The 26,610-nt window shown below is 37.8% G+C and overlaps 2 protein-coding genes across 2 annotated transcripts; one reads left to right on the top strand and one right to left on the bottom strand.

Moving 5' to 3' along the window:
* The first annotated feature begins 17 nt into the window (after positions 1-17).
* Positions 18-1,680, top strand: LOC136249455 (BTB/POZ domain-containing protein 9-like). The gene has a single exon (XM_066041464.1). The coding sequence runs from the start codon at positions 219-221 to the stop codon at positions 1,524-1,526; it is 1,308 nt and encodes a 435-aa protein (XP_065897536.1). The 5' UTR covers positions 18-218; the 3' UTR covers positions 1,527-1,680.
* Positions 1,681-1,901: 221 nt separating this feature from the next.
* On the bottom strand, positions 1,902-25,134 carry LOC136249454 (testis-expressed protein 10 homolog). Its single transcript, XM_066041463.1, has 12 exons — positions 24,890-25,134; positions 14,714-16,113; positions 14,493-14,662; positions 14,208-14,382; positions 13,223-13,347; positions 11,280-11,341; positions 5,589-5,624; positions 5,330-5,410; positions 5,222-5,277; positions 2,738-2,928; positions 2,566-2,690; positions 1,902-2,061 (listed from the first exon to the last, which is right to left on the bottom strand). The coding sequence occupies exons 1-12, from the start codon at positions 25,076-25,078 to the stop codon at positions 2,005-2,007; spliced, it is 2,667 nt and encodes an 888-aa protein (XP_065897535.1). The 5' UTR covers positions 25,079-25,134; the 3' UTR covers positions 1,902-2,004.
* Positions 25,135-26,610: the final 1,476 nt, after the last annotated feature.

Below are 26,610 nucleotides of genomic sequence, written 5' to 3'. Positions count from 1 at the left end.
AGCGGTTGGTCACGAGACTGCTGGCACGCCCACTCACGTACGGTACGTAGATGTGTTTTTGGTGCTCTCGTCAGTAGCTTCGATGTGATGGGTGCATTTATAGTATACAGCTAATCAAGAGGCCAAGACAACCTAATGTTCAGCTGTCGTTAATAACATTATGGTGATCTTTATACAGTTACTGGCTTGCTCACCTGTTTCTTGTTAATCTCTAGAGTATGACAGAAGCAACAGTGACAACTCCACCTGCAAAGCGAAGGAACTGCTCGGGAAACAGTACAGCTAAACAAGTGATACCTAACATTAAAGCCACTATTTTACAAGACACGTACAACTGGTGCTCGAAAACATTTGGTGCGTTGTTGGAAGACTCCAGTACACATGATATAGTATTCAAGACATCTGATGGAGGTAGTGTGGGTGCTCATAGGGCAATAGTAGCAGCTGGTTCACCAGTGTTCCGTGCTATGTTGTATGGTAACATGAGAGAGAGTAGTCAGAAAGAGATTGACCTACCAACTGCAGACACTGAAACACTGCACAAACTGCTAACATTCTTGTATACTGGGAAAGTGGATGTTGATTCAGATTGTATTGTTCAAATTTTAGTTGCTGCGCATTATTTTGATATTGCGCTATTGGAAACAATGCTTGTTAATTTCATCAAAAGCTCATTAGGGATCATGAATGTTTTCCCCATTGTTGCCATTGCCACCCATCAGAAATTTGATCAGTTATTTGAGCACTGTTTCAAATTCATGTGTGATCATGCTGATGAAGTAGTTCAACATGGAAGCTTCAAAAGTTTATCCGGCAAAATCATTCTTTTATTCTGTAAGAGTTCTGACCTTAAAATTAGAGAGATGGATTTATTTTTAGGAGTTGTTGAATGGTACAAGCACAATCAAGATCAAGTTGCTAAAACTGTTGTTAAGAATATTTTTCAAGAGATTCGTTATCCACTGATACCTAAAGCTGATCTAGTTAACATAGTTCGACCAACCAAAATGGCTGACCCAAGTCTTTATACAGCTGCTCTGGAGTACCATCTCTTTCCGGACAAATATGCAGGACCTCCACATCAGATCACTGATAGAACGGCCTTATCTTATGCCTACATATATGCTAATCATACCCCGTCGTACATAGATTTGACCAAAACTTCTGAAGGCATTGCTATTAGTAGAATTGGTCATATTCAAACATGGGGATTATGCAGTATCCAAGTGTTTCCTACAGAGAGGCTACCTGTGAATTTTAAAATCATGATTATTTCTGGAAATCATAACATTCACCTTGTAACACGATCATATGAAGAAGATGATCCTACCATTCCTTCTGGTATTGTAAAAGGTGGTTTAAACATTGCTGGTTTTCATCAAGTTGAAGGTACTGTTTCTATAAGAGGCAACAACATTGTCACTACTCTTGGTAGCTATACTACAACAACACCAAAGCAGCGAGGGATTTATTTGTGTATTCACATGTACTATGTAGGTAATGAGGTAGAGTTTTCGTTGGCTTAACTAGTAGACATGTACTGCATACATACACAATGTGTAGCCAATAAATATAACTCTTAGTAGAGAGCTTTTGTTGGTGTTTATTTTTGTACGGTGTACGTTTTGCAATGCTCGCACTTTTGAGGGGATAATCACGTTAAAGTAATGTGAACATGAACTATTGAATATTTCCGATCTCGCAAAGATTTTTCCTTACAGTATGAGCAGTGTATCCAGCTAATAAAATGCCGTGCATCTATTCGAGTGTGTGCACCTAGTCTATCTTAAGTCCATGACAGGATGATGTTGGTAGAAAACTATCCAGTAATAAAAGAAATATCACAAACCACCTAAATGCAACTTAAAAATACATATACAGAGACTATTGTTTACTTGACATAGCATGAAATTACACTGTAATTTGCCACACAAACACTGTAAAAGTATAAACACATTATTGATGTAGTCTGTAGTTATGTATGTATGTATGTGTGTATGACTGTTACTGTTGGTAAAACCTTGCAACTTCTGCGTGGAAATCAGATTGCCACTGTGCCACCTGCAGATACAAAAGTTACATTACCTACACTAACTCATACAAAGTGGGGGTTATATCCAAATAGAACATCTAATCAACACACATAAGATCAAGTACAAAGGTGTCCAGGAAGTACAAATCAAAGGTTATTCACGTACAAAATACTCTAATAGAACCCACACTTGACATTCTAATTGAGCAGCCAGTGTAGAGAAAATATACTTTGTTCTAAGTGTTCCTTACTGTTTCTTAGAACCATACTGTATAGCAGGAAAAAGAAAAGAAACCAAAAACCTGTCTTCACAATGACTTGGAAGTATTGTGACTACAAAACTTTTTAAAAATTATTTAACAGAATTTTTTACTGATTAAACTAGTGCCTTCAGACAAATAGATACTTGCTAATGTTACGGGCTTGATTCTATTACAGGAAAATGAAGGAAAAGTGAGGCTGGTTTCTGGTCTCAAAACTTTTGGCAAGAAAACACAATACTACTACTATAGGAGACATGGTCAGCTACTCACCTTGGGTGTATTACACATGCTTACAATACATGAAAGCATTCCTCTGTGTTTGTGAAAGCTGTGGGCTAGTTTAGGTTCTTGTAATAATTTAATCAATACAACATGTAGTTCTTCACCCTCTCCATCTAGGGAACACAAACGTATACCATAAACATCTACACTTACTACTTACTGTTGAGTGATGTTGTAATGTCTTGTAGTATGGTAAATAGAAGTTGATTGACATCAAGAAGTACTTCTAGTGCTAGTTTGTAAGGTAGTGATGACTCAGCAGTACTTGTATACAATAACACTCGTAACACCAGTGTACTGATCACATGAAGACAAGTATTAGACTCGGACAGTGGTAGTGCCTTATTAGTACTATATAAACAAACAAAACTACATACTACTGTACTGTGCTGCCTAAATGGGCAATGACAATATTGCATACAGAGGCTACAACAAATGCTTATGGTATACAAGCAGGAGAAAAACAAATGGCAGCACCTACCAGATGTATATTTGTGGTATTAAATAAACAATGCAGTGTTTACATGATACATGGAAACACAATGTATAATAGACAACAATGCAGTAGCTAAAAAAACTATTTTTTACAACTAGCCCAAACCTGAGACTGGGGGGGGGGGGGGGGGTAGTACATATAAACAAAATTTTCTTTGTGTTTGAATTACATATTTTGTATTTTGTGTTCTATATTGTCACGATTGTTGTGTAGCAAAATGTCACTGAAGGGAATAACTGAAGGAATTTCAGGGGAGTGTGGGAGCATATTTACCTAGTTGAAACATAATTGTGGTGAGATTGAATCTGGAAGCAATTTGAGATATAAGTGACTGAGATGTGGAACTAGGAAATAGCAAACAAACTTACAGTGACGTACAAGTCAATTCCTTATTGTTTTATAAGATTATAAGGCAATTTTTTATATCAATAGTGAACTGTGAAAATGACCATAACTATAAGTTGCAATTTTTTAATTAGTGGACCATAAACGGAAAATTTTTGAAAATGGCAATCTCAAGACTGGGTCTAGAGGTACTTTTGTCAAATCCCTGTAAACATGCACAGCACATGTATGTAATTTTTGACTTTATTCTTTTCTGTGGTGCAGCTTGCTGACTTTTACAACTAGCCAAAAGTCATTTACAACTAGCTTTTTGGCCACAACTAGCCCCCTGCAACAATGGCAAAATGAACCCATTATTTCCCCGAGGGTTACTGTAGTTGTCTTGTGCGGCTGTGCAAATTTGTTGTTGCCATGCAAGTAAAAGTTATGGCGATATTTGCTGTTTGTCTTGGCCTTCCTCACTTCTTGATGAACTCTCGATCTACAAAAGCGATAGCAATAAATTCTTTCAACCATAACAGTGTATTACTGTACAACTAGCAATACTCCACTGATACAGACGAGGAATCAACAAAACCAGGGACGAGGAGATTTTGAATCTTTCAAGTGAGATTTCAAGGTTTCCATAAGTCCAGATTTTACCATCGATCTACAACATCAGAACATTTCAGGCCAGGTCCCTAGACTAGAAGCTCCTTGGCTCTTTTCACATGGTCGGTAACCCTATATGGTAAAATTAGAGTGCACTATAAAAGGCTAACAGTCCATGTGTTGTCCGAGGTGTTGTCAACACAAAGACTAAGTTACTGCACTATTCGCTGTAGTCTGGCACCACCCACCCCTTCGCAAAAAGTAAGGGTCTGGTGCAGATACCATATCATTTCAAAAGGAATTCAATTAGATGGTATATATAACTGGTTGTTATGTCAGATGATTGCCCTTCAATTCGAACAAAAGCATTGTGTTGCCAAGGTGATTTGTGCGTGAATGTCATTGACACACATTAATTGGCTACTGCTGAATCTGGGCAGTAGAAATGATTTAGTATCTATATTTCACCAGACCCTTACTTTTTGTGAAGGGGCGGGCGGCGCCAGACTATATTCGCTGCTGCTTGTTTGTGCAAGTTGGAGCCAAAGCTACTGCAAGTTGTTCACTAGATACAAATTGTATTTTTATACTCCTGGTTTGTGTGCTAATCGAGGTGATAATCATGGCCCTGCTATACAGAAATCGGGACAAAGCAGCAAAGTTGATTCATGCACGTGTTGTCACCTGGCACTATGGATCTGGAGATAGTACATCCAGATGTCTATTTAATTTCCCCGAGGGTTTTGCACAATAGTGCTTCATTCATTTCAGCAACAACTGGCATACTTTAAAACAAGACTTGATGATCATTGGACTGTCTAAACATATGGATATGAACAAAGGCTTAGTACCTAAATATTGTCACACTCTATGTATATCTGTAATAACAGTGAAGGCATTGAAACTCTTCACAGCAGCAGTACAACAACTGCCAGCAAGGAGTTATCACTCTCTGGATGAGCCTTAAAAGATGGTTTTTGCAAGTTTCATGTGGTGTTCACTTGTGTGATGGACAGGGCTTTAAGTGAAGAACTAATAACTCAGTCAGTGCTAGTACTAGTCAGTGTATAGAAGCTTGCATGTCTCAAACATCACAAAGGACAGTAGCAATACTGTCATATCAATTCCAGACAATTTCCAGTTTTAGGCAACTTACTGTATAAGTTTTTACAGTAGCAGAACGTACAGTAATATATAAATAATGCTCCTTACCACATGACAAATTGCATTACTCTCATTGCTCCACTCATAGGAATACACTTATATGCCTGTAACAGCAGAGTTTCAGCTGCACACAGTATAGAAAGACTGCATGCATACCACAAATTGTTTCATCTTGCTGGACATCAAGTCCCACACTTGATCAGAATAATCCGATGTGAGCATACACTTGGATGCACACTAAATAGAATAATAATAATCACAATAAAATACATTTCTGTAATGCTATCACCAGATATATCACTCTCTGGTCCAAAACTACGTATATTTACATACCCACTGTACGTTCATGTACTGTAGTACGTGTATTGTAACTACTGTAAGATGTGTATCTATTGCATACATGCAGTTTACATACCTGAACAATATTCTCATAGCCACCAGTGGGAGTATCCTGTGTAAAGAGACAGACAACTCTATAGTTTACATATAACACATCAGTTTTAACTAGAGTTGGTTGGTAACCAGTTACTTTGTAACTAAATTACGTTAAGTGGTTACTTTTACAGTAACTAGTAATATAACTAGTTACATGCTTTGTAACTAGTAGTAACTGTCTGAAAGTAACTAAAAGTTACAATAGTAACTATAGGTAATTATGTTTTTAAAGCAAGAACACTTCAATTTTTGTGTCATATATGCCATAGCCACATTAAGTAGATACATTCTGTGTACTGTTCTTCAGTGTTGGGAGTAACGCGCTACTTATGTAACGCGTTATGTAATATTATTATTTTTGTGGTAACAAAGTAATATAACGAAATACGCTATAAAAACAGGTAATATAACTCAAGTTACTTTACTTGCAAATGTAACGCGTTACCTAAGTAATATAGTTACTGTAACGAATCTAATATTACGTAATGTTATTACTACAAGTAACGAAGTTACTAATCTCGTTAGTAACCCACTGAGTAACGTCTAGCCACAACTAAGTAATGAAGCCTACTAAATGAAGCTTATTCACCAGCTACTTACTTATATCAAGACTTGCACATTGTCCAACAACGCAATCGTGTCACGTGATGAGGTGGTAGTTTCACACGTGACAGCTTAAGGCTATGGACACAAAGTAATATAATATGTAATATTATTACAGTTACTTTATTTTATGGGTAATATGTAACTGTAACTAAATAGTTCAGCTGCAAGTAATATGTAATATGTAACTAGTTACTTTTAAAAAGTAACTTGCCCAACACTGCTGTTCTTCATGACTCAGCTTGAGTAACAGACATAGCAACAACTGAAACGGAGCTAAAATGGCCACAGAATTGTTAAGTTCAGTGTACATACTGTATGTACTACGTGTTTTTGCTGACGCATACTTCAGCAAAATAATCGTGAAATTATGTTACAAAAGGTAGCAAACAAGCATAATTCATATTATGAAAGTAACTATAGTAACTACAGTACTTAGTTACCTTTTAATAAGTAAGTTACATGGGATAAAATTAACAAGTAATTAGTTACTTTTCTGAAGTAACTACCCCAACTCTGGTTTAACATAGTGCAGATTGGACTCACAGACTAGGTTTGAAACAGAATATCTGGCTCTTGTAAAGCTAGAGATACAATTATTGAACTACAACTGCTGATACTGCTCTTCCTTATAGATTACAAAGATCACACATGCTAATAATTAGGGCTGAAACAAATACTGCAAATACTTGAGTACTCGTTAAGATCACATGACCCAGCTCACATGATGCACTTGCCATCAGGTAGTAACACAATGAAGGCTATAGAGTTTGGCATAATTCAGGAGTGCTAACCTCAGTACTTAATACAGTGTGTGTATTGGGTCATTCCGTGTCAAATCAACAAGGAATTTAGGGTCACCTCTCGGATTTTTACGAAACTTGGTGTGTTTGTAGTACTTGTGGTGCTTATCACTCATGCAAATTTTTAGCTCCATACATCCCATAGTTTCTGATTTATGACCACAAATATTTTGAATATTTCGTGAAAATTTGGTCCATCTCTTGTTACAAAATTAATTGCAACTTTGCACTGTGTAAATATTTGTAAACACACTTTTCAGTGATGGAAGACTGTTGATTGACCTTTCCAGTGATCCCTAAATTATGGGATATCTACTTAATTATGGTTCAAAAGTACTTCATTGAAAACTTTAATCCCTTATATTTTGAAATATGCTGCTTGAAATTTTTCGAATTCTTTTGTGAATAATGATTGGGTCATAGTCTATGTTTGATAAAATTTTTGTGGTGGGACCACAATGGGCTCAAGAGATATAATGAATTATGTTGTGGTATGCGGTGGAATTTGCAGTCTATTATTGCTGTATTGGAGTGTACACCTCCAATAACCACTCGCAACAAGGCCATGCCAAGTTTGTCTTACAGAGTGAAGGTGTCTAGGTGCATTGCAATCTGTATTAATGACCACCTGTATTGAAAGGCCATCTATGTGCTGCAGTTAAGTTATACTTCATTAATGTATAGCACCAAAGCATCAACCCTTTCTAGCAAATCCAAAAATTGTCCGTATTAGACAGGTTGACTATAAATTACAGATCTGACCACCATGTGTCCATGAACATCATGTAAATGTACTATCTCTTCACAAATACCTTCTTTATTAAGTTGAATACCACTGTAGTGGACTTAGCCATATTTAAGTTGCGTATGTGGCTACATAGATACATACAACAGAACTCCTCAGAAGGGATGCCTGGATATCTTGATAACTAGGACACCTGTTTATACACTGTACTCCCACTCTAGTGGTGCACATACATTTAGACCAAGATACTTCTGTGGCTTCTGTAATATGAGCACTTTATTATGTTCCTAGCAATGGAGGGGTTTTACCATACATGCATTAATTGTACCTCAATATGTGAAATTAATTACTACATTACTTTACATTCATGACCACTTTGAAGATCAAGTCATAAACTCATGCACATACTCACATAGGACATGCTGACCACATACTTAACATTTTGCCTGTACTGATCTTCAAAGCGTCAACCCAAAATACTTTGAAAAACCATTTTAGTAATTACAGTACTATAAATCACACATTGAGGTGCAAGCAAGTGTTAATAATATAAAAACTCTTGGTACAAGTAATGCATCTACTGTATATAGTGTAACTATTCTATTCCCTGGACCATTGATGAAGTGTTCATTTTTGAGAAACCACAGACTTGTCTTGGGCGCAAAATGTACGTACAATTATAAAGTAAGATCATGAGGCTATTAAGGTGCCCAGGTATCCTTTTTGAGGAGGTCTATTGTACCTATGCAGCCATGTACGTAACTTGAATAGTGTAGAGTGGGGATATGTATGTGAGTGCACTACAGCGAGATTTTACTTAATAAATAAGGTATAACTGAAGAGATGGTACAACATTAATGTGTTTATGGATGCATGATAATCTCATTTATAGTCAACCTGTCTAATAAGGACCATTTTTGGATTTGCTAGAAAGGGTTGATGCTTTGGTGCTATACATTAATATCCAATTAAAGTATAAATTAGCTACAGCTTATAGATGGTCTTTCAATACAGGTGGTCATTAATACAGGTTGCAATGCACCTAGACACCTTCACTCTGTAAGACAAACTTGGCATGGCCTTGTTGTAAGTGGTTATTGGAGGTGTACACTCCAATACAGCAATAATAGACTGCAAATTTCACCGCATACCACAACATAATTCATTATATCTCTTGAGCCCATTGTGGTCCCACCACAAAAATTTTATCAAACATAGACTATGACCCAATCATTATTCACAAAAGAATTCGAAAAATTTCAAGCAGCATTTTTCAAAATATAAAGGATTAAAGTTTTCAATGAAGTACTTTTGAACCATAACTAAGTAGATATCCCATAATTTAGGGATCACTGGAAAGGTCAATCAACAGTCTTCCATCACTGAAAAGTGTGTTTAAATGTACACAGTACAAAGTTGCAGTTGATTTTGTAACTAGAGATGGACCAAATTTTCATGAAATATTCAAAATATTTGTGGTCATAAATCAGAAACTATGGAATGTATGGAGCTAAAAATTTGCATGAGTGATAAGCACCATAGGTACTACAAACACACCAAGTTTTGTCAAAATCCGAGAGGTGACCCTAAATTCCTTGTTGATTTGACATGGAATGACCCTATTGTTACTTGAAAAAGCTGTAGACTGCTTACAGTATAAAACATGTCAAATGGGTATGACTACAAGTAGCTAGTGTTAGCGAGTACTCAATCGTTAACTCTAGAGAGTACTCGAATACCAAAAATCTATAATTGCTTTAGCCCAAATACTACAAAACTGGTGAAACATGTGTAGGAGTAGTGGTAGAGGCTGTAGAAACTTAGAATTGCTAATCCCTTGCATGATACACCAGTTAGTATCACTTATGTACATAACCACTGCTTAGTCTAGGGCCACTCGCCCACTCAATCAAGAACAGCAACTCTATAAATAGTTGCAGGTGCATCGATTGTTGTATGTACTGCACCAAAGGAGAGAATGGCACCAAACATACCACTGTATCATAAAATTAATTGCGCATCCTATCAATTACTGAAAAGCAACGTGGTTGTTTCAGCTACGTTATGCTGGTCATCCAGCATTACACATTACAAGTGAAGAACAGCATCTTTGCAATCAATCCATTAAACAGGTGACTCCAACTACAACAAACATGACTGGACTCATTACCCATGAACCAATGAATAATGGAGAAAGAAACTGGACACAATGGACAAAGGTAAGTCCTCCATGCATTGCAGCTACTGCAGAAAGCAAAGAGGTACGTATATTGGTATACAAAAGATCTCATGTGACTACAAAATGGACACCTAATACATGGAATAACGGCAATGAATTCAAACATCACTTCACATGGCAAGTACTCTTTTGTGTACAGTAGATTGCATAAATAAACTTTTAATTTATGTCAAACAATGACCCACAGAAGGCTAGCATTTTACTTGTAACATGCAGTTATGCATTTCTCCACAATGAAAAAATACTTGGTCCTTGAAATGATAATTTCTATAAAAACTTGTTGAAAATGTTTCAGGTTACTCTGAGCGCACATTTGGGCTTGACTGTACTATCTAATAACCAATACTGCTAAGTCATTATGAAGGAAATGTAAAAGTGGTTTTTTATTTTCAGGTAGGTAAAATGTTCACCGTCCCTACTGTACAATACTACCATACTGTACAATAAATTGTCTTGAGTAATATACCGTATAGTAAAAAAGTTTGGCGGTAAAAAAGTTAGGCGAAAACCCACTATTGCAAAATCGATGAACAAAAAACTTTGACAAATGGGGCTTCACCTGAAATTTTTTTAGCTACTACGTACTGTACCACTCGAATGCAACATCGGTACATGCGAGTACGAGTGATTAAACAACTCGCCAATTAAGGGGCGTGACAGCTGTTTTGATTGCGAGTCTTTATCCTTCGCATTGAGGGATGACAACTCACAATGGAAACAGCTGCCACACCTCTTAATTAGCAAGTCTTTAAATCACTTGTATCACTTGCACGTAGCGGTGTTGTACTCAAGTGGTAAGTAGCTACCATACAAGTATAAGCATTGTTTGCTGGTTCTTGTAATGTCAAGAGCAATCTTTGGATTTTCACAAACTCTTGTGGAACAATGAGCAATCGAAGGGAATGCTTGGAAATACCCACAATACTTTGATACCCATCCTTTCAACATGGCTAATCTGTAGTTTCACATGACCAGACCCACTCTTCGCGTGGCGCTTATTGATTGATAATTATAAGCGCCTAGGCGCTTATCGATTGATAATTATATGTAAATGCTTAGCCTTTTGCAGCTAGGCACTTATAATTATCAATCGATAAACGCCATGCAAAGAGTGGGTCTGGCCACGCGAGACTAGCTAATCTGCTCATGTGATTGCTAAAAATAATTACTTTGGCGATTGTAATCTATTCGCCAAATTCACCAAAGTTTTTTACTATACGGCATCTAGGTATGGTAATAACTAATCAGACAGTTATATTGTACAAGTATAGTAGTCCTTACCTCAACAATGGATACTGTTGTGTTGCTGGAACCTATAGTGTCAAGAGTGTCTGCCACAAAACCTGTCAAAAGCACATGCACTGTAAACCAATACCTGTCTTAGTACAGCAGAATCTCTCTCTATAACAGACCCAAATTACTGCTGTAATATAGATAATCCTTTTTCAGACATGTACTGACAGACCAAATCTTCATCAAGTTTTAGTGTTGAGTCTTTAAAGAAAGGTTCCACTGTATCACCAGTAATACGTACATAATAAATATTGATGACAGTAACTAAGGCACAATTCATAACTCAATCATATAGCATAGGATTACTGTATTTTACCAGTTAATAGCCGTGGCTGCTATAACTTTCAGCAAGGAAAACACTGCGGCTACAGGGTGTACTATGCAAAGACGGCTACTATGGGCTTGTGTGGCAGCAGCCCGCAAAGTTTATACGGATTCATGAGTGACTGACCTTGTTTAATCATTCTTCAATGCTATCATTCATTTTAAGTTCTCTCAAAATGCTATTTTCCTGGCTTAAAACAACTTCATTGACCGGTTTATGCTTCAAACGTGTCTTGGCAATACTTCCGTCAGTATTTCAAATACAAGCTGCAGCTCTTATCCGAGGGTGGTTCTTATCACAATAATGATAGGCTGTGGAGTGGCTATTATACGAGCCGCGGCTATTAACCGGTTAAATACGGTAAACTACTGTCTCCTGACTGATTAAACCATCTTAAAACCTATTGTTTGGTAATACAACTAGTACACAATTTTTTGTTGAATTTTCAACTAGAGTAGGGACCATAGCACATCGATAAAAAGTACTGAAACAAGCTGGAGTAGTGGATGATATTAAATCACAGTAGATATTAAATCACAGTAAAACAATAAGTAGTGTTATATTCCTACTGTGCTCAAGACACCATAATGGAAATGCACAGTAGGGATATAACACTTCTTATTGCTTTACTGTGATTTAATATATCGTGCACTACTTCAGCTTGTTTCAGTACTTTTTATCGATGTACTATAGTCCCTACTCTAGTTGAAAATTCTAAATTTTTGTGCACTTGTTTGTTAACTTATTTTTTGGTAAAATTATTATGACTGGTGAACCCATGCATATCGCATCAAAACAAAGAAACGGTGCCGCGCACCCCAGCTATCAATTATTGTCTGAATAGTGAAGTATCCATTTTGCTTCATTGTCATCTGTTACACAGCATTACAAATCAAAAAAGCACCTCTGCAATCAAAGTAGCCACTATGAAAAATACTCCGTTATGAAAGGAAGCCATCACATGCTACCAGCGTCAAATTGACACCTTTCGCTGTCAGCAAAGATTAATGGGACACAAAGTAATGGTACAAAAAGGAGGACACTGGTAAGTCCATGAAGAATGTATTGTACATATTGTGGTATGCCAAAAGGCACGTATTTGGCTGAAGCGACATCAATCACTGAAAAAATCAAGCCCATAGCTTTAGCCATTATTGAGTTATGCTTGTCTGAAGGCATCAGTCAGTTAGTAACTCAGTCAGTCACTAGAAAATTCTGTTTAATAAGTTTAAAAAAAAAATTCCATAGCAACTTATTGAAAGCATTTCGGGTTGATCTGAAGGCTTGTTTGGGCTTAGTTTTACCTAACCAATATTGCCTCATCGTCATCAGGGATAAGTGAGGCTGGTTTTTTGGTGACATTTATTCATGTGCCATGCCCAAAGCTTTGTGGTCCCTACTATTACATTAATATTTGGTATCACAATTTTTTAGAGAAGCCAACACAAGTACAGAACACATATACTTGAAGTTGTGCTTTCTTTTGTCCTGTTAACAACATAGTCACATGCTGGCGTTTTTCACAATACCATGCATCTCTGAAACATATCCATTGTTATACAGAAACATGCACAGCAATTGTGCTGCTCATACAGTCAGTACTAACCAACAATGATGCTCCACATAAAAGAAACATAGAGTGAGACAACATACAGTGGACCCCGCTCGCTAGTATCATTGGACTCATCATCCTTTAGGTTACTTCTGGCTGACCTGTATTCTCTCTGTAGTCTAAGAGCAAACACGACACTGTATGTATACTGCCATACACAAAGAACTACAGTACGAGTGTGAATATATACAGTATCTACCCGTAGGTCAACTTCAAGCTACACAATGACATTTACAGTAATTATTGAAGTGCGCAGGTTATTTATACTAGGGTTCCAACGATACAGAAAAATACCTACCAATCCGATATTGATACCTAGTAGTAAATTTTACCAATACTGATACTGATACTGATAATTGCCATACAATTTACTCACCTCTCAAGATACTTATACGTGACTGCTCTATTAGAATATTGTGCAGTGTGACTGTTCTATTAGAGTATTTTGATCTTTTTCATACAAACATAGTAAGTAGCATTTGCTCAATGTTTAACAATGCAATTCCTGCACCTTTTATGCTAGAATAATGTTCAACACTATTGCCAGCCTGTTATCCCCCAAGTTTTGCTAGCATAGCATTTATGATGATGACGATTGGCAATAGTGGCTATTAATTGGTATCGGAATACCTAAATAATCGATACCAAATTCCCAATATTGGTTCCAATTCAATACCAATCTGATTGTCGGTGGAACCCTAATTTCTACAGTACTGAATTTATAGATATGCAGATAATAGTACGACTACAGTACTGTCTGTATACGTGGTTTAATTTGCGAGAATCATATTTGGCAATTTTGCTATATCGGAAACTATATTGGTAAAATTTGGCAAAAGGGGTTACACTCATTGGTCATGGAACATTGGGGTTATGATGACATCGGAGGAATTTTATTTTGGCTGATACATCAAATTTTGTCAATCTTCCATAATTGGATTCTCCCTAAACCATGTAAATGGTATATTGTTCACTGTACCTTTCATGTACTATCTGTATCAAATACACCGCAACATCTGAATGAAGCACATCCTTTAAAATAAGTTTAACAACCAGTTTAAGAGCATGACTTTTCAGTAGAGGCATGTGCCAAACCAATGTAACAGCTTTCCTCTGTAGTTCCTCTGGCCAAGTGGAGAAAAGAAATGGCTCATCTACAAAAAAAAAAGTACACAATATCTTCATTTGCAAATCCAGTCACAGATATACCATTTTGCCACATGCAATTTCTCTATTGTAAAGCACATTGTATTGTAAAACTGACCAAATAACTCTTCAGTTTGTTTATCCAATGTTGGCAACATCTTGCTGGCTGCAGTATGAATCAACACTTCAAGAATCAATGAAGAAGTTCCTGGACTTGTGCACCCCAAACTTTTAATTAACTGTGGTAGACTATCAAGCCATGGGACTACAGTTGCACTGATAGGATTGCTATAAAGCAAAGAATGTAACTGTCCTATTGTACGAAAATGTGGTTGTTACCTTTCAGATTTGGTTCCCATTTTCTCATTCATAGTCAACATCTCATAAAATAGTTTGATCAGACATTTCTTGGCTTGTGATTGAGCATGGCAGTTGTCGTAAAGACCAATTCCTCCATTTAGAAGGGAAACAACAGCAGGACTGTTGGCATCAAGCGAAATCATGAATTTCAAACAACGAGTAAAGCAAGTAACACACTCACTGATCACATCAGGGTTGTTTGCAAATAAACGAGACTCAATAGGAATAGTTTGATCAAAAAAGTTGAGCAGTGGAGTAAATATGCTATCTGACATTCCAATAACTCCACCATACATTATTATAGATGCTTCACACAAATATAAATTCATTAAAAACAAGCTGTTTGATTTTGACGAGTTATTAAAAGGAAAGTAGGTTAAGAAACACCTTTGAATTTGGCTGGAGTACAAATCCCTGAACTGAGAAATTCCGTTCTCCCCAGTTAGAATGTAAGACAGACGGACAACATACAGTAGCAATTTAATGATAGTCATTCTCACAGATAACTCTGCTGAGTTGTAAATTCCAGTTAGCGTGTTCATTGGCTTGCTCTCCATCCAACACTCTATAAGTATCGGTAACAATTTTGTTATAAAAGAACTAAACAAGTATTGCTGATTGTCAGCATTCTTTGACACACTGTCTTTCAAGTAAGCATCATCTGGTGGAGATATTCCCCAATTTTTGAAAAGTTTAACATGTGGGATGGGCCCACTCAAATCAAAGAATTTCAAACAACCATCTGAGAAAAATTCTGGAATAGTCCCCTTCTTGTTTACCACATTAAACAATGGTGCAGATTGTTGAAACAAAGTATCTGTATCTTTCTGTGCTTCAAAATGATCTATTGACGCCTTTAGAAGCAAAGAAAGTTGGACAAAAATTTCCATACGTGTCTTCATAGAAACTAGCTTACCAGTGCCACCAGTTTCAAACTTAAAGGTAGAGCTGCTATCCTTGGTGATATCAACCACACTGGCTTGTGACGACAACAAACACAAGCAATAGTTTTGAAGTTTGGGAGCATGTATTATCAGCAGATCAGAACAGTTGATCAAGAGAGGGTGTAAAAACTTCAAAGAGTCTAGTTGGATGCTATTGTCAATGTGGGTCATTGCACACATAATGCAAGTAACAACACGAGGGAAAAATGAGGACAGATTATCTTTTGGAACATTTTCAATGATGTACTTAAACAGCAATGACAGTGCTTGCCGCACTGAAGAATTTAAGTCAGTAAAAATTGGTGAAATTTTCTCCAACACTGTAGATAAATTTGTAGCCAGAGTGTCAGGATGTGATGTAAAGAGTTCTCTCAATCCGCTCAGAGCATCATGACGGAAATTAGCATTGTGGTGACTGAGCTGTGACAGAAGCTCCTACAAACAACAACAATAATATAGTCATAGTAACTACAATGATGAGTTGGCCACCTGAGTTTCAGACACACCATACCTGTTTGATGTGCTACAATTATTGTTATATAGGGCTATGGTAATCAAGATAATTATAGCACTACATTTCTCATAGTTTTATATAGCTAAGGACAGCTGGGCGGTGAGGGTGTGGCACCTACACAAATGATCCAGAGAGTCATTTCTGTTCTAAAATGTAATGCAAAGGCTATAGATTTTGATTAATTAAGGGCGTACATGATTTCTACCATAGGCATCATACTCCATGTTGAGTCAAGAGCTGGTTAATAGTGAAGTAATACATTTGTAGTCTTGTCAACAGAACATGGCGTACTAGGGGCAGTCATTATCAAAATGTTTGTGGAAGTGCTTGCAACTGGGATCAAAAAGTTTGATTGACAGAATATGAAGGCCCCTTATATTTTAGTTACATGTCACAAGCCCTACATATGGACTTGGAAGTTCAGTTTGTTGAACTTTGTTCCTCATCTTAGCAGTGCTTGATCACTTGTTCAGATGAAAATAGTCCCTTGATTGCATCTTGATGACAGGATTAAGTGCTGCCACCAAATATATGGAAGTGACTTGTTAACTCTCAAGGTTGTACCATGAGTCTCACAGATTTAATGAACACTCTAGGTCTCATGGTCGGGTCCCACAATCTCAAACAAGATTGAGATACTCTAGTAGAACCATAGATACAGTATACCAACAGGGATTGGAAACGGAGACTCGCGCACAAACATATCCGTGTCTTGCATGACGTAAACTTTCATCCGTAACTCAGTAGTAATGGCGAGTGGAATTGTCCGTAGCTTTATAGGTGAGTTTTGTGATCTTCCCGGATGGAGAGTGGTAGAAAGTTTGTTGAAGCAATTTTGCACCATATACGAACGGAGACGCTTTTGACGAATTCAGCGAAGAGCTAGTGATGTCACTTAAGGAAATATTCGAAATTTTGAGGGAGTACTACAAGTCCACCTCCACAAAGAAAGAGAAACTCTGGTGTGAATTCCACCGTAAAAGACTCCACACGTTGCCTGATATTTGGAAGCGTTTTTGCAAGGGTTTAGAAATCCCATACAGTCAGCTGGTAGCACGGTTAATCCAAAGGCTGCAGCACATGTTGCTGTCAGACCTTCAATTGGCCACTGTAAAGCTTTAATAATAATAAAATAATAACGACTCCGGTTTCATACAACCCACATGCACCCTTCATGCCAGCTTGTCTACACAACACATTCAACAGAGCTGGTACCAGCTATATATAACACAATTTAAAGCTATAGTGACCAACTGATAATGGCATGCTCATTGCTATAATAGTACAACAAATACTGAATAGCTAACATTAATTTTGCAACACTACACAAGATAACAAAACGTAAAGGAAGAAAAGCAAACAAACAAATATAACCAGTTACCAAGTCACATTCAGCAACAATTATATTCCAGTATATGTATGTGCAGAACAATCCAAGTGTTCAGATAGTGAACTTGAAGCCATGTCGTCAATACATTAACACGGAAGTATCATTTACCAGAAGATATTGGTAGTGAATCTATTTATTTTATTTATTTATTTATTATTACTGAGCAGCCAGCACTGCTGATGCGCTCAGGAAAAAAAAAATCACACATGTACATTACTACAATAATTAGAAACGTTAACTGAGAAAGAGTCAGAGTCATTTAAATCAATTAGGAGTTGTGGCAACGAGTTCCAGTCTTGAGCTGTTCTGGAGAAAAAACTTTTTGGTAAGCTGTAGTAGATGTTGTAGGGAGTATGAAATAGTACTGGTGATATTGCCTGGTTTCTCTGGTCATTGGGAGATAATTGGACGGAATAGATAAGGGAATTTGATTATGAAGTACTTTGTAAAATGTCTGCAGTCTGGATATCTTGCGTCGAGTTTTAAGTTCAGGCCAGGAGAGATGTTGGAGTATGGAAGTAACTGAACTGGATCTACTGTAATCTTTAAATACCCACCTTGCTGCTCTTCTTTGAATATTTTCAAGTTTATGTACATCACTGTTATAAATAGGGTCCCATACTACCAAAGCATATTCCAGTTGTGGTCTTACCACTGCTAAATATGCTGCTGCTTTCACTTGTGTAGAACAATTGCTTAGGTTTCTCTTAAGAAAGTTTAATGTTCTGGATGCTTTTCCTGATATTTTGGGTACATGAGGTGACCAAGATAAATGTTTGTCCAAGAGTACTCTGAGGTATGTATGTCTATCAGTAATTGTTAAGGTATGGTTGTTCAGATCATAGTTGTGAATGATAGGTGACTGAGATCTGATGCATCTTATTACAAAACATTTGGATACATTAAACCTAAGTTGCCATATGTGTACCCATTCTGATAGTCTGTCAAGATCTTGCTGAAGGATGGAAGCATCATTCGGGGAATCAATTACTCTATAAAACAAGCAGTCATCAGCAAACAGCCGTAGTGGGGATAAAATACTTCTGGTAATGTCATTAATATACAACAAGAACATCAGAGGACCAAGTACTGTTCCTTGTGGTACCCCTGATGTAACTGTTACTGGGGTTGAGGATTTGCCATTAAGAAGTACACATTGTGTCCGATCAGTTAACCATGTTTTGATCCAGTTATATGTATTGTTCCTAATGCCATATAGTATTGTAATTTTGTAAGTAATCGCTGGTGTGGAACTGTGTCAAAAGCTTTAGCAAAATCAAGCAATATGATGTCAACTTGTTTCTGATGGTCTTGAGCTGTGCTTCTCACATCGGTGCACTGTTCTTCTTTGTCCTTATGGTAAACAACTCTCAGATTCTTCAGTGCTAACAGTGGTTATTCAGCAATATTGTGTATAGGTATGGATTCCATCTTTGTACCTCCCATTTCCTGTAGGATTGGTTTCAGAACAATCTAATATTCACGTTACACTCTACTAATGTACTAGTAACTAATGACATGGTATAATGGTACACAAAGTTACTGATGTGTCCTCCAAAATAACACAAGTGTAAATTGTAAAATTATTAAAATGTCCAGTATGGTAACACGAATAGTAATTTCAATAAGCTATTTACACGGTACTGACGATGTAAACACCAGAAAACATAACACTTTTCTAACTGCTCTTACTGGTAGGCTTGCAAAATAACACAACTGCTAGAAGCACTGCTGGGTTACATTAAGCTTACCACAGAAGTGAGCGTCAATGATTGTTTCAAATCACTCGTGTACTAGAACACGCGCAGGTAATTTCGCCCTCGAGTAGAACAGTAATTAGTCCAATTGTCGCAACGCTTAGGCTGTAATTCTTCTACAACGTGCACAAAAGTGGCTTCTAACGAATTCGCGCTGCACTGGTATCTATGGTGACGGTCACTCGCGCTCGAGACACGGATGGTATTTCACGTCTGTTACGTCATATTGAGAGTTTGTACAGAGATATCACGTGAGTTACTTCTGTTTCCAATCCCTGTTGGTATACTGTATCTATGGTAGAACAGAGCAGTCCCCATATACACGACTATGTAAATAATACTAGAAAATAACACACCTACAGCTTCTGCAGACTATCGTCTATGTCCCAGATCTAGACTCTGCTCCTTACATAAAAGTAATTAGTTTGCTAGGTCCCTGATCAACCTCTTCAGAAAGGAAAAAAAAAAGTATTATTTTAGCAGTGCTACTGTATAGCGGGTTATTTTCCCGAGGTGCAAATTTTCTCGACTGAAGAACATTTAGCTTGAGCAGAAATTTTCCGATTCAGAAATTCACGACCACCACACCACAGTAAAAACTCACGTGAGTTACTGTCAATGCGGAATGAGTGCTGTCCGAGGTGCCGTCAGTATAGAATCTGCTGTTCAAGGTCACCATGTGTACAAGAGCATCTGGACGCTGGTAATAGGCGAGTTGCTTGTTTGTAATGAGAACGACACAATATTCATGATCCATTTGCTGTAGCTGTATACAAGGGATCCATCATTGTAGGCCACGTTTCTCGGCGTATATTTCTGTAATGTGCCCTTTTCTTGGAAACAGTTGGTGCTCTATTACGTGTAAGATTACAGGGCATAGGAGATATGTGCGTGATTCACCGAAAGGTGGCGTGGAAGTGCCTTGTCACCTTATTATTATTATTGCTGTTACTGAGCAGACAGCACAGCTGATATGCTCAGGAAAAAAAAAGTAATCACAAAATGAATTTAGCTACGTGGTTACAAAGATTACAGTTATTGAGTTCCATACAACCTTATTTTTTATGGAGAAGAGTTTGACAATGAAAAGATCAGAAGTCTAGTCGTTTTACTCAACACTACACAATTAATTGATAAAATCAAAATTGTGGATGGAAATTCTGAGAAAGAGATTGCAGATACAATAAAAGGTGTCATCAGTGAAGATGTTACTCTGGTCATGAAAGTGCGGAAACCTACAGCCAATACAGCAGTGACCAATACGGTGACAATTCTTTAATTACTGAATATCATGCTACTCCAATCAAGACTGAGATTGAAGACCCAGAGATGAGCAGCATAAAACAAGCAGCTGCTTTAGGTAGTGAAGATACTGCTGAGAATCCAGAAACCTATACCAGTAACAAATCTGGTGATAAAGCTTTAGATGATGCCAACGCAATTACAAGGAGTATATGTACTTCAGACCAACCCCAAAGCTCAGTGCAATGTATGTCTTCTCTGTGGCCAAATACCACAATATGACCTCTAGGGTTAGTACAAGAAGTACTAAGATCACCCAAATCCAAGGGAGACTTTGAAGGAGAATCTGTAATCACACTGGGCAGACAATGCGACATCTTGCGGTACGTCTAAATGTAAAGCTTGGCAACGTCTACATTTTATGGTTAGAAAACTAGCATGAAGAAAGGATACCCTAGTTCAGAGATAAGGCGTAAGAATTCACGTGAAGTACAATGGGTGAAACTAGTCTTTCCAAATTTTGATAGGGAAGAAATTGATGGTGGTAGCAGGTTAAATGATCAACATATAAACTATACACAAGCCATGATCAAATCCCAGTTTTCCCTGGAGGGGTTACAGTGTACCCTATTCCAAACTTCTTGACAACCTTCACGGAATAAAATACAAATTATCCATTCCCGTGGTAACCATTGGATTGTTGCCAGTGACTGACCTTGCTCTCAGAAAAGGGACACGTGAATGTATACGATTCATTGTATGATTCTGTTGATGAGGACATTCTAAAATCCATTAAATTTTTGTTTAAAGACGAGTCAATCAAGGTACGGATGAGTGAAGTTCAAACACAATGTGGAGGTGATGATTGTGGCCTATTTACAATTGCCAATGCTGTTCAGCTGGCTAAGAAATGTGGTCCAGCAAAGGTAAAATATTGTTAGTACCAGATGAGATCACATCTAATGAAAAGGGTAAAATGACAACTTTTCCTAATGAGCATTCGAAGAAGTGACTGTCTGGAGCTTGACTGTTAAGCTATAGAACTAACATGATTAAGATAATGTTTTAATTATTACACATGAAAGTCAAAAAATTATAATACTTAATGTTGTCAATGTTGTATATATGTATGTACAGCTGTACCTGTTAGACAATTTGATACACATACATAGCTGTGCAAGGTACAATAGTGAATTAAACGGATAGTTTCTTTAACACATCGGTGATTCCAGAAGCTTTGAAACCATTTTTAATGATACCAGGATTATTCTTTAAATATTTGTGTGCTTCTTTAAGCCATGTAACATTCAAGGGTTTCATTACTGAAAGGCACAGGTCAACAGGTACTCGCCGGGATTCTTCTAAATCCTTAAATACCATCTGCGAGTATCCAATCCCTAAACCGCTTCTTCAGGAACTCTTTAAGGCTCTTGTTAACACTGAGGTTCATTGGCTGCAATTTATTAGTGCAGTTAGCAGAAATATTGTTCTGCTCTAATAATTGGTAAGTAGAATCCATAGTTTGACCCTTAAAGGCATCAAACAGAACCATTGCAGGAAAATTTTCTGGCAGACCCAACTCTCTCCTTGTATTTTTTTACATATGGTAGCAAAACCGATTCTAGTGTTTTCTGTTCATTGGACCAATGATTGTCAGTGCAGGTGATATGCCAATCCTGGGGCAACATGACTTTAGGTAAACAGGTCGATGTCTTCCCCTGATATATTAGTTGGAAAGGTAGCACGTGATCCACAAACAACAGCAGTAATCTGTCGTTTGTCATCCAAGGTTAAAAGCTTGACATGTTGCTGACCCTTTTGATCCATGGTCCATGCAGAACCAGGAACAGTGTTAATTCCAGTGTGGTCCCAGTTCATCTTGTAGCTCTTTAACCATGACAATATCAGCTAAGAATTGGCCTATGATAACATCAAATCATCAACCAGATATTTTGTAGTTGTACTACCCCTTCTTTTAACAAATTTCATACGACACAATAATGATTATGCCCAATCTGATGTTATTCTTATAGGGCCATCCTCACCCGTAGACTCGTCAGCTATTAATCCTGGGTTGTACTTTCTAACAATTGCTCTTGCAGCTGCCATTGTTATCTCTGTTGTAACTAGCCCACCTCCTTCACAAACACTTCTAATGAAAGATTTTACCTCACTGTCAAGTGTATCCCCCAGAAGTAATGGTCGACCACGTTTTGCTACGGGTAGCAAAGGTACTGCAGAAACTTCTTCACCAGCTTTCGTTTCCTCCCTCTTGTATGTTGTAACCCACCCTCGCACAGAACTCTCATCAATAACTTTATCTGTAGTGCTGAATTTTCTAGCAGTTCGACAATTGCCATTTTCAATAGCATATCTCGCTATATATTTGCCTGTATACTTATTGTAAACGCCCCTCTTTTTGCCAGTAGACTTGAACCTGCTAGAACCATGGCCACTTGCATTTATGACACGCATGACTTCAGTGTTAGCAGCTGCAATTGTAGAGGGAAGCATTTGCTGCTCAATGGCCCTCTGGGATCCAGCAAATGAGCTTCACACCGCTTCTTAGAGAAATAATCTAAAAATGATCTCGACATAATCACCAGCTGACAATCGCACCAAAATTATCTTAATCCCACAGTTCTTAGCTAGCTAGCTAATTGAAAGCAATCATGCAGAATAAATTTTCCCACGTCATGAGTTCGTTTGGGAAATTCGGGAAAATTTACACCTTGGGAAAATAACCCGCTATACGGTAACAGAGTGCTAGCAGGCATTTCAGGGGTCTGCAACTCGTAAAAACCCTGTACAAGATTTCAAATCTTCACCTTTTCTAAAGATTTTATGGCAAGATTTCAAAGCAAAAAAAATTTCACTTAGTATCCGAAAATGTATGGAAACTTTTGCAAGCAAAGATATCAGATTTCAAAATCTCTAGAAGCCATATGAGAGTTCCAGACCCGTGGCACACATAATGCTAAATGTATGAAGTATATACATGAATTTGCAATAATTTTTCAAGATTTCAAATTTCAAAATCAGCTAAGATTTGAGATTTCAACAAAAGGCTGTATGAGATTTCAGGACCCCTTGATTGCTACCAACACTGTACTGCTTTTGATATAGGCAGTGGCGTAGCTAGCCCTGAAGGATTAGTTGGGCACCTACAGCAATCATGATGTGCAAAGCTGACACAGCATGCTTTGCATGCTAATGCTAAGGGATCTGGGGGCATGCCCCAGGAAATTTTTTGAAGTTAGACCCTCTAAAGTTGAATTTTAGCAGTTAATCATTTACTATCATACTAATAATTACATGCTTGACTGTTGTATTAGGGTGACTGCTCTATTAGGGTATTTCGATCTCGCTTGACTATATAGTTTTTACAAACTGAGTTGGTAGGGCACTGAAGTTGATTGGTTGGGCCTGTGCCCTACCAGTCCCCACCTTAGCTACACCTCTGGATATATGTACCTCATAAAGTCTTGAAATGAAGCTGAACCATCAAATAAAGTAAGAGTATGCACACTGACACTTGGAGAAACATTATAGGCCACCTATAACCAACACAATCACTACCATTTGATAAAGATTGCTATCTCTATTTATACCTTTTAGCAAGATGGATTGAGTGACAAACGTCTTATTGATTATTAAGACAATATATAGTGTACAAACAGGGGCCTAGATTTAGTCTCACGTGGCCAGATTGCTTTTTGTCATTGGGTAGGGAGAAAAAGGGTCTGGAACAGTTTGAATCCCACACTCGTCTTGGCACTCCCCGGATAATTGGGGGGTGTTAACCAAAGAAACATGATGCGTTTTCAAATAGTAGCCGCTTGCATCAATCAATTACAAGCACGTATTTATAGCATCTAAAGCTGCCTTTGAGGCGATAATAGATTGAATCGATTGTTAGTTGTTTAGGTAAGTTAAGTCTTTGTTTATTGTTGTGCTGTGGCATTCTTGTTACAACGGAGTTTAAGTGCATGGGTTGCATACTTGTGACGTAGCCTCATGACGTGTCAAGACGATTGTGGGATTCGAACTGTTCCAGACCCTTTTCCCTACCCAATGAGAGAGAAAAAAGTGGTCTGGCCACGCAAGACTCAGGGTTACCGTACGGATAGCCAGAATGATCAGTGCTGGAGCCCTGGCAAGACTTACATTACTTAACTTACAGTACAAAATTAACTACATACTTAATATCTCAAGGCTTTTGAAACTTGGAGGTTGGCAGCCCTTGATATTTATTCGAGTTAATTAATTTATTATTTAGCACACTACATGCAATAACAATTTTCTTACTGTAAAAGACAATTTTCTCTTAGTTGTTGGGACACCTCCATCCTTGTTACTGAGTTGAGCAGGAACAACGATACCACGTGACACAAATGATGTTTTAGTAGCGTTGTCTGGTGTAGGTTTCGCTTTACCAACTTTACGTTTCTTCTTTGCGAAGTCCACTCCCGGGTTTTGTTGGTGTCTCTTACCCATGATGTATTTTTATTCCCTAAATAGTGCGCACAGTTTATCCTTTTTAATGCGTAGCATGAAACTTGCAGCGAGGAACAAGAGCTGAAGAAGTTCAGCGAATTTTCCAGGTGATATACTGCTGCCCCAACCAAGCTACCAGGTGAAGCGTATATCTCGGTACATTGCCTTTTTATATTTTCACTGCTTTTTATTCTTAGAAACCGTTAGAAACCCTAATCGCACTACACTCCCATCCACCACATTAGACTCTAAAAGCTAGTGAAAAAGGTTTAGTCTCCTATCTACCTTTTTTTCAATCTGCGACACACCAAAAAACCAAACTTGCCTTAATTAAATAAAAATCCTACATGTGGCTGTGACATACACAGTAATGGGACGACTGGACAGCACAAGCTGGACTGGGCACCATGTATACACATTACAGAACATCTATTATTTTTTTGAAATTTGTGATTTACACCAAAAAACCAAACTAGCATTCAAAAATTCTTATGTGACATGTACAGTAATGGGAGCCTCAGCAACCGGCAAGCTGGACTGGGTACGTAATAAAGAAAAACTTGAATTGCAATGAATCCAACCCACAACTACACCATAAGGAAGACCATGCTTGGTGCTCAGTAGGTTGGCCAACTTCAGAGGTCAAATCTCTCATACCTCCTGTGGTAGTAAAAATCAGAGGTATGAAATGAGAATATTCAATGTCTCTAATCCTCGAGCTCTGTTTACATTTACTTCCTTCCCCCCTCCAGAATCCATTAGCACCAATATAGAGTCACGCACCAGGATCAGAATTAGCAGTTCTGAAACAAGGGATTCACCAGAAAGTGGCTGTAGATGAGTACAACTCATTCAACATTTTTGCAAACCTCAGTGATCATGCTAGCTGTTAAGTCACGAACTTCATTGTGCCATAAAGAAGGAAATCCACCCCAAGGACATGATAAGGCATCATTTAGGCTTGTGAAAGAATGCCCACAAGCACATGAGGTGGGAGAAGCAGATGGCATCCGGTGGGAACCAGCCTTTTAGAAATGCAGTTTTGTGTAGAGCAAACTTGTGACACTTAAGAGGAAGACAAGTAAGCCAATTGGAAGCCCCCTTCTCACTAGCCAGCTGCACTGAAGAACAGGTAGTAGACAATCACCAAGTGAGTGAATCTGAGACATTAGAATTGATCTCCAAAGAAAAGGAATGTTGCTGAGCGGCAAGCGTGCTGGCAAGAAAACAGCTGCCACTTGAGAGTGCTGGGTACTGTACCTAGGTAGAAAAACAGAGCTAATAAAATGTTCAAGTGGAATGAGCTGGAGAACAAGAGCAAGCACAGTAAAAATAGTTCCAACAAAAGTCAGACCATGACAGTAAGCAGCATAACATGCATGTGGCTGTGACAGATTAGACATTTATCCAAGAAAAGATTGCTCATAGAGGACAAAACCAATCTGCCTATGCTGTGAACACAAGAATTGAAAAAGTGTGTCAACTGAGGCTGGAGTATGACCTCTTACAGGGATGGCCAGATGAAGAACAAG

The sequence above is a fragment of the Dysidea avara genome, chromosome 3 (genome assembly GCF_963678975.1).
Source record: "Dysidea avara chromosome 3, odDysAvar1.4, whole genome shotgun sequence".
Classification (NCBI taxonomy): Eukaryota; Metazoa; Porifera; class Demospongiae; order Dictyoceratida; family Dysideidae; genus Dysidea; species Dysidea avara.
This window is presented reverse-complemented; position numbering and strand designations above follow the sequence as displayed.

Bases quoted from the DNA above. Each gene is read 5' to 3' on its own strand.
- LOC136249455 (XM_066041464.1), top strand. From the start codon at position 219: ATGACAGAAGCAACAGTGACAACTCCACCTGCAAAGCGAAGGAACTGC.
- LOC136249454 (XM_066041463.1), bottom strand. From the start codon at position 25,078: ATGGGTAAGAGACACCAACAAAACCCGGGAGTGGACTTCGCAAAGAAG. The intron at 16,114-24,889 runs GTAAGAAAATTG...TGTTGTTTGTAG, and splicing joins AGAGAAAATTGTCTTTTACA to GAGCTTCTGTCACAGCTCAG. The intron at 11,342-13,222 runs GTTAGTACTGAC...TGCTTTTGACAG, and splicing joins TATGTGGAGCATCATTGTTG to GTTTTGTGGCAGACACTCTT.